The sequence below is a fragment of the Schistocerca cancellata genome, chromosome 5 (genome assembly GCF_023864275.1).
Source record: "Schistocerca cancellata isolate TAMUIC-IGC-003103 chromosome 5, iqSchCanc2.1, whole genome shotgun sequence".
NCBI lineage: Eukaryota > Metazoa > Arthropoda > Insecta > Orthoptera > Acrididae > Schistocerca > Schistocerca cancellata.
In genome coordinates this window covers 506028385-506045468 of record NC_064630.1, presented here as the reverse complement: position 1 = coordinate 506045468, position 17084 = coordinate 506028385, and the positions used below count along the sequence as shown (strand labels likewise).

The 17084-nt window shown below is 43.6% G+C and overlaps 1 protein-coding gene across 1 annotated transcript in view; it reads right to left on the bottom strand.

The window, feature by feature from the left end:
• LOC126188635 (uncharacterized) overlaps window positions 1–4744 on the bottom strand; it is a 175024-nt gene extending 170280 nt beyond the window's left edge. The window contains exon 1 of the mRNA XM_049930235.1: window positions 4607–4744. Within this exon, the coding sequence (XP_049786192.1) occupies window positions 4607–4628 (22 nt within the window). The 5' untranslated portion in view covers window positions 4629–4744. The remainder of the gene's footprint in view (window positions 1–4606) is intronic.
• Window positions 4745–17084: the final 12340 nt, after the last annotated feature.

The following is a 17084-nucleotide window of genomic DNA, read 5'->3' as shown; positions in this document are numbered from 1 at the left end:
ACACAAGCAATCGGCGTCTACGTGTTCTTTACAGTCATCACTCGACATGTGACTCCATTACGCCTCTTTTGTACCCTACACTGGTAACAACACTAAACACGAAAAACGCTAATGCACTCTGGTGACTGTTCTATTTATCACTGAGAACTGCAACTCTAATCAGTACGCGCTTTTGGTGTGTACGTGTACAAAGTTACATAGATATCTGAGTATGTTTTCTGGGTGCATCACTTTTTTTGTCAGGTAGGGTATATTAGTGGACGCTGCCGGAATTTCAACAGTAAACCTCACCATGATGCACAATGGCTCTCTTGTAATGTACCTCACTAGAATTGCGTGAGTATATCTGTCACATTTTCGTGTTTAATAAACGAACCTGTGACGAAACGCGCTGCTCTTCTTAGTCTCTTTTCCTGTTATGGGTCCCGGACTGACGAATAGTATTCAAGTATCGATGGAACAAGGGTTTTGTAAACTAACTCCTTTGTGGGTGGATTAAACTTGCTCAGGATTATCCAGACATATCTCAGTTTTCAGCACGTGAGTCATTTTTGTTAATTCTCAGTCCAGATTTCGCGTAGATGTAAAGTGAAACACGTGTTTTTTTGTCAATAAAATTACTAATTTTTTGTGTACATTGATAGCAGCCTACCACTTCATAATGATCAAAGGTCGAAACTGCAGTCGTGGAAACTGTACTAAATAATACAGTCGATGGTGAATATGATATCATTTAAAAAATATAATCTTGTCTTGAATCTGTGTAGGCAATCATAAATGTGTGGTTCCTCTGTTCCAACGTATCCTCGGTGTTCTCGAGAACTGATATCGTGTATTCGAATATCACATTCGCGTACAAGACCTCCCGTTGTACGTTGCGCATCGGGTCTTGTCTACAGCACTCGAGAACAGACAGAGAACAGTTACTGTTCCTTTGTGGAATACGAACAAATTGTTTAACTATTTTTACACATCTTCCTTTATTTGCTATAGATTTCGACGCCTCTGTGGTAAACTGGGCAATCACGTGGATTAACGGGTAACAGTCATAATAGGCATCGATATAGTGCGCAGACAAATAGATGTCCGCGATGACGACTTGCTTTCTTCTCACTTTTGGTTCTGACAGCGCCAGCACATCAACCACACTGCAGTCTATGAATTCCTCGTCACGATCTGATTGTGACCTATATCGAGATGTGCTGTGGCGGTAACGCGGTCATCCATATTAGTAACCGGTTTATCGTAGAAGGGTTTTCGGATAGTGGATTGTAGTACCGAAATCGATAGGAAATCAACCAAGATCTTCAAGTACAGCTGAAGATTCCTTCATATTCTTAAAAAGGTATGGTAGCAGCTGGCATCTACCGCTTTGTCTGGAGTTAGATACACAAAGACGAGTTATTGGTTGCTTTCGTCAAATTTCTCAATCCTTCTATGTGTAGTGTTTTCCGACTGTTTCGTGCTGACTCTTACTACAGGAATTCGAGTCTCGCTTTTCACGTGTTCACAATGTTAAGTTTCCATCCCCATTTTCGTCGTTTATTTCAAGAAAATTATCGGGCGCAAGTTTAATTCCGTTATTTAGTCGGGAGCTAGATTTTACATACAGTAACCAGCGGAAGGTTAAGAGCTGAGATCATATGCCAAGTATCCTACTCATGTCCCTGTTTAGTGTAAATACAGTTGCATCATTATTCATTTTAATTTATACTGAAACGTTCCTTTTCGTCTGTCTTCAAAGCTTCCAGAGTGTCGCGCGAAATTATACTCGCCGCCGTGGCCAGAATCCACGTACAGCTGGCGATGTACGACTCGAGAAACAACACATGTAAAATCAGTATCAATTATGGTTCCTGGCTTTTTTTTTAACACGCGAGACACAGTTAAAATTACAATTCAGAAGTCAATAATACAAAGTCCTACAACTACCTAATGATTTTCAGGAAATATTCCGATATCCGACCTCTGGACCAGAAGATGTTCGTCGCTAACATTTCAGTACACGACCTCCAACTGGCATAATAGCAATTACCATTGATAATTACTATCAGAACAAAGGAGGAACACAGTTCAAAGCCAACATGGAGAATATTTCACAAGAACACCACAGTCAAATTTTCACGGTATCAAATGAAATTTATTGGCGTAAATTAACCCTAACCAAGTCCGTCACTTTTATTTAATACCATCTCTAGTTAGATAATGTCTCCAGCTCCGTTCTGAAGCCTCTTTTGACCGAACACGCCGCACGGGATTTGCCGAGCGGTCTGGGGCGCTGCAGTCACGGACTGTGCGGCTGATCCCGGCGGAGGTTCGAGTCCTCCCTCGGGCATGGGTGTGTAAGTTTGTCCTTACGATAATTTAGGTTAAGTAGTGTGTAAGCTTAGGGAATGATGAGCTTAGCAGTAAAGTCCCATAAGATTTCACACACATTTGAACATTTTTTTGACCGAACAAGTCGGCACTGACTACGACACAAAACTCGCTCAGAAAAACGGGAAAGTACCTAAGAAGAAGTAGATATCCGCGCACGAGTGCGCAATTTCGAATGCTTTGCGGCTTTCCGTACGGGAATAGTAATCTGGTTGATCACGGAGGATCACTAACTTCAGAACTCCGAAATGATAACCACTTTAGAACACGAACTCCGCCCACGACTTACCGCTTCAACATTACAATGCTGCCGCCAGACTCAACCATTCCGAGAGCCGCAAAAGCACCACGAAATTACACAAAAAGAAAACCGACGCACCGCGAAGGAATTATCCGAATGGGACGGAAACCGGTAGATTGGATGTACATGTACACACAAACAAACGACTACAATTTCTGGAAAACTGGATGATTTACTCAAGAGAAAGAGCTTCACAAATTGACCAAGTCAATAACGCGTTGATCCACCTCTGGCCTCTATGCAAGCAGTAATTCAGCTTGGTACTGATTGATAGAGTTCTTGGATGTCCTCTTGAGGGATATCGAGCCAAATTATATCCAGCTGAGGCGTTAGATAACCAAAATCCCGAGCTGGTTGGAGGGCCCTACCCGTAATGCTCCAAGCGTTCTCAATTGGGGAAGTATCCCGAGACCTTGCTGGCCAAGGCAGGATGAAACCTGCACAAACACAAGCACTAGAAAGTCTCGTAGTGTGCAGGCGGGATTTATCTTGCTAAGTCCAGACTTAACTGCGACGAATGGCAACAAAATGAGGGTAGAATATCGTCAACGTACCGCTACCTTGTAAGGGTGCCTCGGATTACAAACAAAGAGGTGCTGCTACGAAAAGAAAGTGCACCCCAGACCATCACTCCTATTCGTCGTGTCTTATGGCGGTCGACAGTCAGGCTGGTATCTCGCCGCCGTTCGAGGCGTCTCCAGACATGTCTTCGTTGGTCACCGGGGCTCAGTTGGAAGCGGGGCCCATCTCTGAAGACAATTCAACTCCAGTCAATGACGTCCCAGGCCGAAGACGTGTATGCAGACGTTCTGAAGTTAGTATTTAGCACTGCTCGGTTCTGTCTCGCGTTTCATGTTCCGGCATTGTTAGTTTTACGTTAACAAAAAAAAAAAAAAATGGTTCAAATGGCTCTGAGCACTATGAGACTTAACTTCTGAGGTCATCAGTCCCCTAGAACTTAGAACTACTTAAACCTAACTGATCTAAGGACATCACACACATCCATGCCCGAGGCAGGATTCGAACCTGCGTCCGTAGCGGTCGCGCGGTTCCAGACTGTAGCGCCTAGAACCGCTCGGCCACTTGCGTTAACAGTGATACACATCAGTATAGGTACGTCTGCTGATGAAGAGGTTGGGGATGTGCACGTCGTCTGTGGTCTCTCTGAATGCAGTGGAAGAGGGACACAACAATGCTATGTCGAGCTGTCCCCGCAATGACGGCAACCACAGCTCACTACTTTTGCACCGGTACACAGGTGCCTACGAGCAACCTGACTCTAACGTGTTGTGATAAAAATGTAAATGTCGTGTGACTATGGTCTCCCGTCGGGTAGACCGTTCGCCGGGTGCAAGTCTTTCGATTTGACGCCACTTCGGCGACTCGCGCGTCGATGGGGATGAAATGATTATGATTAGGACAACACAACACCCAGTCCCTGAGCGGAGAAAATCTACGACCCAGCAGGGAATCGAACCCGGCCTCTTAGGATTGACATTCCGTCACGGTAACCAATTTCTTTTTCTTTTTTTTCATTTTGTTCGTTATTGATCGTTGTGTTTGCTCGTTGCAGACGTCGCAAGACATCCTGTCCAAGTTCGATGGTTGATCCTTCCACTCAGCTTTTTATTACAGAGGCCAACCGGTTCTCTGACCGAACACGCTGAGCTACCGTGCCGGCTATCCACTCAGCTGCCGGGGGCGGATACGTGTTATGATGATTACATGATATAGGCTTTCCCAATGTTGTGCACTTCTTTTTCCAAACAAAGACAACTCGTGCAAAAAACGGATAAAAATAATTACATTATTTCTCTCTGAAGTTCCATCAGAGACCGCGCGTCTCTTATGTCAAAACACTCAGATGCACAGCCTTGAAATTTTGTAGGCAGTGTTCGGCCTTCGCCTCGTATATTCAGTGTGTCTTACCGTTGACTGTGATGGTGATCATAACGCCCGTGTCAATGCTCCAGAGCGCTGTCTGTGTTGTGGAAAGTGCGTGCGGCGTCCTCTGCCGTCGTCACATGGGGCACACCGTTACGTACGAAGCTGACGCTCACTTTGGAGCCACTGCCGCCGAGGGGCCAGCGACAGCCAGAGGCGGCGGTGTGCTGAGTGGCGGGCGGTGGGTGGTGGGGGGAGGGAGGAGGGAGGGGCCCCCGCCGGCCTTCGGCGCAACTGGGCCGCAGCCGCTGCCGCTGGAGCCTGCAAGCTGGAAGCACGCAAGGACCATCGAGCACTTAATCTGCACGCCAGAAATGTTTTCCAAACACCTACTGTCCTCATTATTTATTCAGTTTCCTGTCATAGCTGCATACATATTCCTAATGATAGTTTGCCGAAAACTGATATACTGAGAACCGTGCTGTAATACTTTTAGGTTTCAAAAGCTCCGACATTGTCGCGAATAAAACAGTGACCCGTATATGTATACAATAAGTTTCCTTTAATTTACGTCTATGGTCACAAACAGATTACCGATTTCAGATCTGTTTTATAAAAACGAAAGTCCTAATGTACTGCAACCATAGCGGCATCGTCAAATGTTAAATGCAAAATCAGCACCAGCATCGTCAAATATATATAAATAACATCACATGCACGAGTCATGTTGTCAGCAGCACTACTGTCAGCAGCACTACTGACAACATGACTCGTGCATGTGATGTTATTTATATATATTTGACGATGCTGGTGCTGATTTTGCATTTAACATTTGACGATGCCACTATGGTTGCAGTACATTAGGACTTCGTTTTTATAAAACAGATCTGAAACCGGTAATCTGTTTGTGACCATAGACGTAAATTAAAGGAAACTTACTTTCAAGTTTATAACTCAAACAGCAACTACGCGCGAGTGCATTTGTCAAAGATTTATTCGGATCAAACCATCACCGGTTTCGGATTTCTTACACATCTCTCTTTAGATGGCTGTTAAACGTTTTGTTGTTTTCTTGCTGAGGCCACGTTTTGTACCTCTTATTGTTTTGCTGCACTGGGGTAGAAAGTTTTTTATTCACTATTTGGCAAAATGTAAGATAGATTTATGAGCTCTATCAAAATCTTTATGAAGCGGTTCCACAGTTATTAAACGCGAAATATGGGAAAACGAACGTGCTGTATGCTTCTGTGTGATGATTTCGCCCTCTGTTTCTGTTGTGAATTTTGAGATTAACACACTTCAATACTTCTATTATCCGAGTGATAATCGCCGCGGTGGCCGAGCGATTCTAGGCGCTTCAGTCCGGAACCGCGCTGCTGCTACGGTCGCAGGTTCGAATCCTGCCTCGGGCATGGATGTGTGTGATATCCTTAGGTTTAGGTAGTTCTAAGTCTAGGGGACTGATGACCTCAGATGTTAAGTCCCATAGTGCTTAGAGCCATTTCAGTTCACTGAAAAATACCCTACACCACACCATTCTGTGTTTAATGGTAGCACACACCATTAACACTTACAATACCAGCTTCACCTGAGCAATAAAAAACAATCTTTTCAAAGATCTTGCAGCTGTAAAGATGTTGGGTTACCAATGCTGTGGGACTGTATGACCTTAGTAAAATATGTCTTTGTGAGTGCAATGCTGAACAGTTAGTATTACACATGCAAAGGTTACATATAGACAGTACCAAACACTGTGTACATCACACAAGCAGAATAAGATACGTTTTCTACTATAGTGATGAAGCTAAGTTTGAACACTGAATCTACAGTTGCATTTTACATTACAAATAGTAATGTTTCAATAAACCAGACTAAGGACATCATTTCGATAAGAACTTAATAGTAAACGTGTAAGTAGTTTGTACTGCATTCATATAGGGTGGGTCTTTTTTTTATTATCGACTGTGAAAGCACAACGTCTAACTTGAATTATGGGAATAATGTTGATTTAAACGATGAGAAGGCCTCTCAGAAATTATTTAGGAATGAAGTATTAGATGACTGTGTTTGTTCATTCAGAAAGAGATCAGTAAAAGTGTTCTTATGTATACCTATTAATTCCATTCACCTCTAGAAGATTCATTGTGCCGCCCTTATGTGTAAGATGTAAGTACGAATTCAGTGCAAACTACTTATCCTTTACTTTTACATTCGTATCTAAATTATATCTGTTGTCTGATATACTGAAACAGTACTATTAATAATGCAAAATGCAAGCCATAAATTCAGTGTTCTACCGTAGCTTTATACTATAATAAAAGACGTATCTTACAGTGCTTATTTGCTATTAACAGTGTTCGATATTGTCTATATATAAACTTTGTATGTATAATCCTAACCACTCAGCATGTTAGAAACTATGGTAAATAATTTTACTCGATTTTTTTTTTTTACTTTTCGTTTTTTTAAATTAATTCCGTTGCACTAGCAAAGACATATTTTATTGAGCCCATACATTTTCACAGCATCGGTAACCTCATATCTTTACTACAAGTGTTTGTGTTACTCGTGTGAGGCTGAGCCACGCTTTGTAAATGTTTATCGTGTGTGCTGCCATGAATCACAGAATGGTGTGGTGTAAGGTGTTTTTCAATGAATAGAACAGCACTCTCATAACACACGTCCACATATGTGTTAATTTCAAAATTCACGGCAAAAACGGCGATTTGTCACACAGAAGCGTACAGTACGTAAGTTTTCACTACATTTCACATTTTAATAACTTAAAATCGTCTCATAGATGCTTTGGTAAAGGCCATGACAAATAAAACTGTTGTAAACATTACCAAATAGTGAACAGAAAATTTTCTGTCTATCATCGTGCGGCAAACCAATGACGGGTATAAAACGAGGGTCCCACAAGAAACAACGAAACGTGTAACAATCATCTGAAGATAGATGTGTACGAAATTCGAAACCGGTTTTGATTTGATCCAAATAAACCTTGTTAAAACATATTTGTGGCTGGTTGCTGTTTCAGTTATAACCTTATTCCTTAATGGTGACTTGTTTTGGACGAATTCGTTCATTTGTATACAGTGAGGTGACAAAACTCATGAGATAGCGATATGCAGATATACAGACGGCTGCAGTATCGCACACACAAGGTATAAAAGTGCAGAGCATTGGCGGAGCTCTCAATTGTACTCAGGTCATTCATGTGAAAAGGTTTCCAACGTGATAATGGCCGCACTACGGGAATTAACATACTCTCAACAGGGAATGGTAGTTGGAGCTAGCGCATGGGACATTCCATTTCGGAAATCGTTTGGGAATTCAATATTGCGAAATCCACAATATGCCGAGAGTACTAAATTTCAGGTATTATGTCTCACCACGGACAACGGAGTGGCTGATGGCCCTCAGCGCCACGGCGAGAGCAGCAGCGTTTGCGCAGAGTTGTCAGTGATAATAGACAAGTAACACTGCCTGAAATAAACACAAGAATCAATTTGGGACGTACGACGAACGTATCCATTAAGACATTGCGGCGAAACATGGCGTTAATGGGCTATGGCAGCAGACGACCGACGCTAACAGCACAACATCGCCTAAAGTGCCTCTCCTGGGCTTGTGACCATATCGGTTAGACCCTAGTCGACTGCCAAGCCGCGGCCTTGTCAGGTGAGTGCCGATTTCAGTTGGTAGAAGCTGCTGGTAGGGTTCACATCCGACGAAGCCATGGACCCAAGTTGTCAACAAGGCACGGCGCAAGCCTGTGGTGGCTCCATAATGGTGTGGGATGTGTTTACATGGCGCCTATGATCGAATCATTGAGTGGAAATGGTTATGTTCTGCTACGCGGATGCAATTTACAGCCGTTCATGGACTTCATATTCCCAAATAACAATGGAACTTTTATGGATGACAATGCGCCATGCCACCAGATCACAAATGTTCGCGATTGGTTTGAAGAACATTCTGGACAATTCGAATGATATGGCCACCCAGATCGCCCGACATGAAGCCCATCGAACATTTAAGGGACACAATCAGGAGATCAGTTCGTGCACAAAATCCTGCACTGGCAACACTTTCGCAATTATGGACGGCTATAGAGGCTGCGTGGTTCAATATTTCTGCAGAGTAGTTCCAACGACTTGCTGAGCCCGTTCCATCTACGTCTATCTACGTGATTACTCTGCAATTCACATTTAAGTGCTTGGCAGAGGGTTCATCGAACCACAATCATACTATCTCTCTACCATTCCACTCCCGAACAGCGTGCGGGGAAAACGAACAGTTAAACCTTTCTGTTCGAGCTCTGATTTCTCTTATTTTATTTTGATGATCATTCCTACCTATGTTGGTCGGGTTCAACAAAATATTTTCGCATTCGGAAGAGAAAGTTGGTGACTGAAATTTCGTAAATAGATCTCGTCGCGACGAAAAACGTCTTTGCTTTAATGACTTCCATCCCAACTCGCGTATTATATCTGCCACACTCTCTCCCCTATAACGTGATAATACAAAACGAGCTGCCCTTTTTTGCACCCTTTCGATGTCCTCCGTCAATCCCACCTGGTAAGGATCCCACACCGCGCAGCAATATTCTAACAGAGGACGAACGAAAGTAGTGTAAGCTGTCTCTTTAGTGGACTTGTTGCATCTTCTAAGTGTCCTGCCAATGAAACGCAACCTTTGGCTCGACTTCTCCACAATATTATCTATGTGGTCTTTCCAACTGAAGTAGTTTGTAATTTTAACACCCAGGTACTTAGTTGAATTGACAGCCCTGAGAATTGTACTATTTATCGAGTAATCGAATTCCAACGGATTTCTTTTGGAACTCATGTGGATCACCTCACACTTTTCGTTATTTAGCGTCAACTGCCACCTGCCATACCATACAGCAATCTTTTATAAATCGCTTTGCAACTAATACTGGTCTTCGGATGACCTTACTAGACGGCAAATTACTGCATCATCTGCGAACAACCTAAGAGAACTGCTCAGATTGTCACCCACGTCATTTATACAGATCAGGAACAGCAGAGGTCCCAGGACGCTTCCCTGGGGAACACCTGATATCACTTCAGTTTTACTCGATGATTTGCCGTCTATTACTACGAACTGCGACCTTCCTGATAGGAAATCACGAATCCAGTCGCACAACTGAGACGATACTCCATAGGCCCGCAGCTTGATTAGAAGTCGCTTGTGAGGAACGGTGTCAAAAGCTTTCCGGGAATCTAGAAATACGGAATCAACTTGAGATCCCCTGTCGATAGTGGTCATTACTTCGTGCGAACTGCTACACTACGCCGGGCAAAAGGATGTAACCCATGACTTTTGCCATCTCTGTCTGTACTAAAAGAACGAAACAAAACTTTTATATACTATACAGGAATTATTTTAAAATGACATACTCGCAAATGCAAGGGTTGGATAAAAATATAGAAACACCGGGACAACTGCATGCCTGAACACTCGTATATGCAGATGCTAGCCAAGCCTGCAGGTGGCGCTGCAGGTAACTGACCACGAACGGCATCTATGCAATGACCTCAGTAAGTTGAAAGTGTCAGTTATGGTTCAAACAATTTTACGTGTAGTTTCAGGTGCATTGTGTTGTGGTTAGAACAGTTTTTCGTGCAGCTGCAAGTGCATTATGTCCGAGCTAAGTGATTTCGAACGTGGGAAGATTGTTGAATCTAGTATGGTGGGTGCTTCCGCAATCAAAGTAGCCAAAGATTTTTGAGATCTCAAGAGGTATCGTCTCGAAAATTTATACCGCAAACAGGGAAAGCGGAAGAACATCATCCCCTAAGTCATTGTTGTTGTTGTGGTCTTCAGTCCTGAGACTCGTTTGATGCAGCTCTCAATGCTACTCTATCCTGTGCAAGCTTCTTCATCTCCCAGTACTTACTGCAACCTACATCCTTCTGAATCTTCTTAGTCTATTCATCTCTTCGTCTCCCTCTGCGATTTTTACCCTCCACGCCGCCCTCCATTGCTAAATTTGTGATCCCTTGATACCTCAGAACATGTCCTACCAACCGGTCCCTTCTTCTTGTCAAGTTGTGCCACAAACTCCTCTTCTCCCGAATTCTTTTCAATATCTCCTCATTAGTTATGTGATCCACCCATCTAATCTTCATCATTCTCCCTAAGTCATAATGCGGACGAAAGTCTGTGTTGAGTGACCTTGACTAACGGTCTTGAAGAAGATTGTGATGAAAAATAACAGAACGACAGCTGCAAAAGTCACTGCGAAGCTGAATGCCGCACTCGCAAAACCCTATCAACATCAAAACAAGACAAAGGGAGCTCCGTAAGTAGGGAATTGCAGGACCATCTGGAATTCCACATCTGTCATCCGTGATGCAAATAGCGGTCACAGAAAAACGTGGTGCCGAAGCAATAAAATCTGGACTGTGGAGCAATGGGAGAAAGTCATTTCGTCAAGTGACTTTTCTTACACACTGTTTCCAACATCTGGTCGAGTTTACGTGGCGACTGCGGAACATTGTGGGTGTTCGGTGATGATTTAGGCAGTAAAATCGTGATTATCTATGGACCCTATCGGTGCTCTGAAATATTGCACTACTGCCGAGGATTATGGAGCAATTTTGGCTGATCAGGTGCATCACATGGCACAACGTCTGTTCCCCAATGGTGCTACTGTGTTCCAAGAGTACAGGGCTCCTGTTCACACAGCTCGCATAGTCCACGACTGGTTTTGCGAACACGACGACGAATTGTCGCATCTCCCCTGGTCACAACAGTCACCAGATCTCAATGTTGTCGAGCTTTTGTGGTGTACTTTGAAGAGAAGGGTGCGTGAGCGCTAACCACCTCCATCGTCGTAACATGAACTTGGCTCTGTTTTGGAGGCAGACGACTGGAAGCCGTTTCGAATGCCAATGTTTTTCCCGCACCATATTAGCCATGGTAATGTGTTGTGTTTGTGGTGTTTCGATATTTTTGTCCACACAATGTATATCATACCCACTGCAATGAACTTCGGTGATCTGTACACATAGGATAACTTTTTATATTTTTTAAACATTGTGTTGTTTATATTTTCGCCAATGATGTACTTTTCATCGTAGGCAATAGTTCGAAAGTAGTCGCCATTAAGGAATATGTTTGCAACTGTGACAGGAAACTAAATAATAATACAATATAGTTGCTGGTCATTTATTCCCTTGCAAGGTTGGAGCTGCACAACTGTTTCCCTTTCCTCAGCTGTCTTGTTCCACATGATGGTGACCCATTTCTACCTTCGCGCGTTCTTTTATCGCAGAAAGAGGACATCTACATCAACATTAACATCCACACTTCGCAAGCCGCCTTATGGTGTGAGGCGCAGAGTACTTTACGTATCACTGGGCTTCCCTCCTTTCCTGTTCCAGTCGCGCACGGTGCGCGGGAAAAACGATTGTTGGTAACTCTCCTTGAGAGGTTCTATATTTTACCTTCATGATGTTTTCGCGAGATGTTCGTAGGAGGAAGCAATACATTGATGAGCCAAAACATTGTGACCACTGGCCCACCGCGACACAGAATGCCTCCTCGTGCTGTTGCGGGCACGTAACGCAGAAAGAAAAGATTGTAAGCGGAAGAGAGACGAATGGGCAGTCGTTATTGCGAAGATAGGGCCAAACATGCAGAAAATCATTGATATAAGCTGTTTTGAGAAAGGGCATATTGTTGTGGCACTGCGGCTGGAAAAATGGCTCTGAGCACTATGGGACTCAACTTCTGAGGTCATCAGTTCCCTAGAACTTAGAACTACTTAAACCTAACTTACCTAAGGACATGACACACATCCATGCCCGAGGCAGGATTCGAACCTGCGACCTTATCGGTCGTTCGGTTCCAGACTGAAGCGCCTAGAACCGCTCGGCCACTCCGGCCGGCTGCGGCTGGAAACGAGAATCTGTGAAACGACGAAGCTGATCGCCTGTTGGCGTACTACTGTCGTGAGCAAAGTGGCTGAAGGATGGAGAAATAACGCGTAGGCCGTATGGTACTGGACGTCCAAGTCTCGTCATAAAACGTGGAGGTCGGACAGTTCCTCACTGTGAAATCCAGAATAGGCAGCGACTCGTGACAGATCTGACGACAGAGTACAATTTGGTGCTGGCAAAAGTATTTCGGAGCACACCGTTCTAACGCCATTGTTGAACATGGGGCTCCACATCACACAACCCCTACGTATTCCTGTGTTGACAGAACGACATCGTCAGTTATGATTGCAGTCGGCACAGCATCACTAAGTTTTCACCGTGGATCAATACAAACGTGCCGCCTGTCGAATGAATTGCGTTTCTTGCTACACCAGGTCGGTGGTTGGGTCCTTACACGTCGTCATCCAGGAGAATGGCTGCACGAAACAGGAGCGGTGCCACAGATATAGATTGGTGAGGGCAGGATTATGCTATTGGGTTCATTGAGTTGGACTTCCATGGAATCTACGATGGTAGTCGAAGGCATCCTGATATCAGTGAATGACGAGAACATTATTGCGGACCACCTGCATCGCTTGTTGTTTAGTCTCCCCCTATGGCGATGGCACCTTCCAGCAGGATAATTGTCCATGTTAAAAGATCAGAATAGTGCTACAGTGGTTTGAGGGGCATTGTAGTGAACTGACATTGATGTCTTGGTTACAAAATGCGCCTGATCTGTACCCACTGGAACACATATGGGGCGGCAGCTGCGTGCCCGCAAACCACCATCCAGTAATTTGTGGAAATTGTTTGACCTGTGCTAAGACATCTGGTGCCAAATACTTCCGGAATCCTGTCGAGGACTTGCAGAATCCATACCAAGCAGAATCACTATTGTATACTGTGTCTGAAAAGTGGAACAACACGCTATTACACGGATGGTCATAATGTTTTGGCTCATCGGTGTATGTCGAGACGGATTAGTCATATCCATCTCATATGTCTTCTACTGTTTCTTAACGCTATCGGTTTCCTTTGCCACTCACTATCTCTTTGTGAAATTGGTAAGCCTCTCAGAAGGAAGTGGCTCGTTTTATTTTATATATTTTCATTGGTAATTGTGCAGCTGTGTGTCCTTCCCATATCCTTGTCCTACCATTTATCCCGGTGTGTGTGATTGACGTGAGTGAATGTCAGTCTTCATAAGAGTAGCCAATATCTGCTGTCTGCTAGTACAGTCTTGCCAATAATTGTAGTTTAGGTGGAAGAGCAGACAGGCTTAGCTTGACCATCAGTGCAGGTATGTAGTAAGTAGGTGGAGTTAGGTTGGCAAGTGGCTGCCGTGGGCTTCTTAGGAGTATACTCCTCACTACAGCATTTAGCGCTCGGGCTGTGTTAGACGTACTCTGCTGGAAGAACTGAGTAAGAATGGGTGCGTCTCTGGGCAGTCAGTAGACGGAGATATTTGAGTCATCTCTTGCTTAAATTTAATCAATTTTGTTTCAGTTCTTTGTACGGGTCATCATGTTAATCATTGCAGCGGAAATTTCGTGTGTGGATTTACCAGTATTTTCGCGTTTTTGGTGGGGAGTATTTTACGTGAGTGTGAGGTTGGTTCCAAGTTTGTTGTAGTATAAAGAAATTTTTCTCTGTCATACAGCTAGTATATTGAAATTATTCCCAACGTGTAAGATAAATTCATTAAATGTAAACTTGAAAGGAGTGGGTTTTAGGGACTTGTAAGTCGATTTCTTTGTTCAGCTACAGTGCCACAAGACACGATTTAAGTTTGTTACTCGTTACCTTTCAGTAAATGCTTGTACCTTCATTGCATGAGTGATATCTTGGGAAGTATCCAAATTTCAGCCGATTTTTCTTTCGAAAACATATGGGTTTTCGTCGTGCGAATCACGGTGTGTTCAACCACATGCTGCTCAGAGTACAGCGAATCACAGTTCTTCATTACTCATAGTATCGATGACAATTTGCGGAATAAAATGAAGACTTGCAGGGCGAAATCATTTTTAATTCTTTAGGAACTGTATAATTTAGTAGATTTTTCGCGATTTGGGAACTTGATCAGGTTGGGTCCATTCCTTCATTACGTTTTCAACAAATTCGTACGCCTTCAGAGTTCATGGGATATTTGTGCAACACCTGAAATTTAAGTTGATTTTGTATTCATGGCGGCATGCTCTAACATGTGTCTCTCAGAGTATGTTGAAATGCAATTATCTGTTGTTCAATAGATAGATCTAAATTCACAAACACAACAAATACGTGGGCTGGACAAAAATACGGAAGCACCACGAACGCAGCACATTACCATGCCTAATGGTGTACGAAAACCATTGGCATTCAAAATAGCTTCCAGTCGTCTCAGAATGGATAAACAAAGGTCAAGTATTGTTTTCAGGGGACTATTATACCATTCTTCCTGCCAAATCTAGAGGCAAGTTCAGGTAACTATGGAGATGAATAGCAGTCAAGCACCCTTCTCTACAAAGTACACCGTTAACTCAATAATATTAAGATCTGGTGACTGTGGTGGCCAGGACAGATGCAACAATTCATCCTCGTGCTTATAAAGCCAGTCCTGGACGTTGCGAGCTGTGTGAATAGGAGCGCTGTCGTCTTTGAACACAGGATCAGCATTGGGAAAGCCGGCCGCTGTGGCCGAGCGAATCTAGGCGCTTCAGTCCAGAACCGCGCTGCCTCTACGGTCGCAGGTTCGAATCGTGCCTCGGGCATGGATGTGTGTGATATCCTTAGGTTAGTTAGGTTTAACTAGTTCTAAGTCTAGGGGGTTAATGACCTCAGATGTTAAGTCTCATAGTGCTTAGAGCCATTTGAGCCAGCATTGGGAAACAAACATTGTACCATTAGATGTAACATGAAATACCATGATATGACTGCAGAAATCATTGCCGAGCCGTTACATTGTTTCACTCTTGCGACGTAAACGCGACCAGAAGTTGGAAGTACTGTGCAACTGGACTTATCGTGCCAAAGTCATTTTTTGTTGTTCCACAGTCCAGATTTTATGGCTTTGGCTCCATGTTTTCCTGTTTTAATCACTGTTCAATGGTTTTGAAATTACAGTTCGCCCTGTGATTCCCTGCTTATGAAGCTTCTCTCGTGTTGTTTTTGTGCTGACAGGGTTCGAGACTGCAGCAATCACTTCAGCAGTGACTTACGCAACTGTCATCTTCCATGACAGTCAGTAACGATCACTAAACACGTATTTTCTTCCGCGCTGTGACTTAGCGGATTGTTTTTCCAAAATCTTCGATATGATTCAACTTAATACACCAAACACTTTCACTATCTTGGCTACGGAAGCACCCACCGTACGAGCATCAAAAATTTGCCCACGGTCGAATTCTGGTGAACCAGGTGGTAAACAAGTAGCAGCTACTACTGGGGAGACATGGTGCAGCGATGAAGTACTGCTCGTGGAAAGACACCGTGTCATTATAGGGCTCCTCCGGTGTAAATACCTCTCAGATGAACATATCCCGCCGGCCGGTGTGGCCAAGCGGTTAAAGGCGCTACAGTCTGGAACCGCAGGTTCGAATCCTGCCTCGGGCATGGATGTGTGTGATGTCCTTAGGTTAGTTCGGTTTAAGTAGTTCTAAGTTCTAGGGGACTGATGACCTTAGAAGTTAAGTCCCATAGTGCTCAGAGCCATTTTTGAACATATCCACCACAAGGGCTGCCAAGCAAGGATCCTACAAAGAATGTTCAAGATGCCCTGCCAACCAAAATCTGTTCCAGGTCTCTGCAAACTATTTCTTGGGTTACCACTTATGTATATCTTGAAACATGATATACAGAATATAATTCGTCGCCGTCAAGGAGGCGTGGCAGGCAGGTCTAATAGTATCTCTTACCATTTTGTTGTTGTGAAAGAGACATTACCGTTCTGACACATTTCTTTATATATCTATCTTCGATTTGTATAATAATTTATTACATCACGATGGCTTATATATATACGGTCCAGTGACATTAATGTGACCGCCACCCACGTTCAACGTCAATGTGCAATAACCATTCGCAGACGGCAGGTGACAGGGTATACAGGGTGAGTCACTAATTATTACCACCTAGAATAACTCCGAAAGTATGACAGTAGCTGAGAAGTTTGTGGGGCAAATGGTGCATAGGACAACGGGAGACGTAATATGACGTTGGTTTTTTGTTGCTAGGTGGGGTCGCGTCAGAGATATGAAGGTCAACTTTGTTTTTTTAAATGGAATGCTTTAGTTTGGTACTTATTTTCTGATATCGCCTGTCGAGACAAATCCAATGACGTATAACAGTAAGGTCTTTGAAGGTCAACGAAGGTCAAAAAGGAGGCACGAACGTCCACTTACAGAAGGTGTTCGAAGTGATGACCATTGGTATCAATGCAGTGTTACAATCTTCTTATCATGGATTGAATGGTATTCCCTATCACTTCAGCACTTATCGAAAACATGCTCTGACAATTCTTTCTCGTATATCGTGTAAATAGTAAATATTCGCCGAATACGGTGTATCCATCGAACGTGCCGTTGACG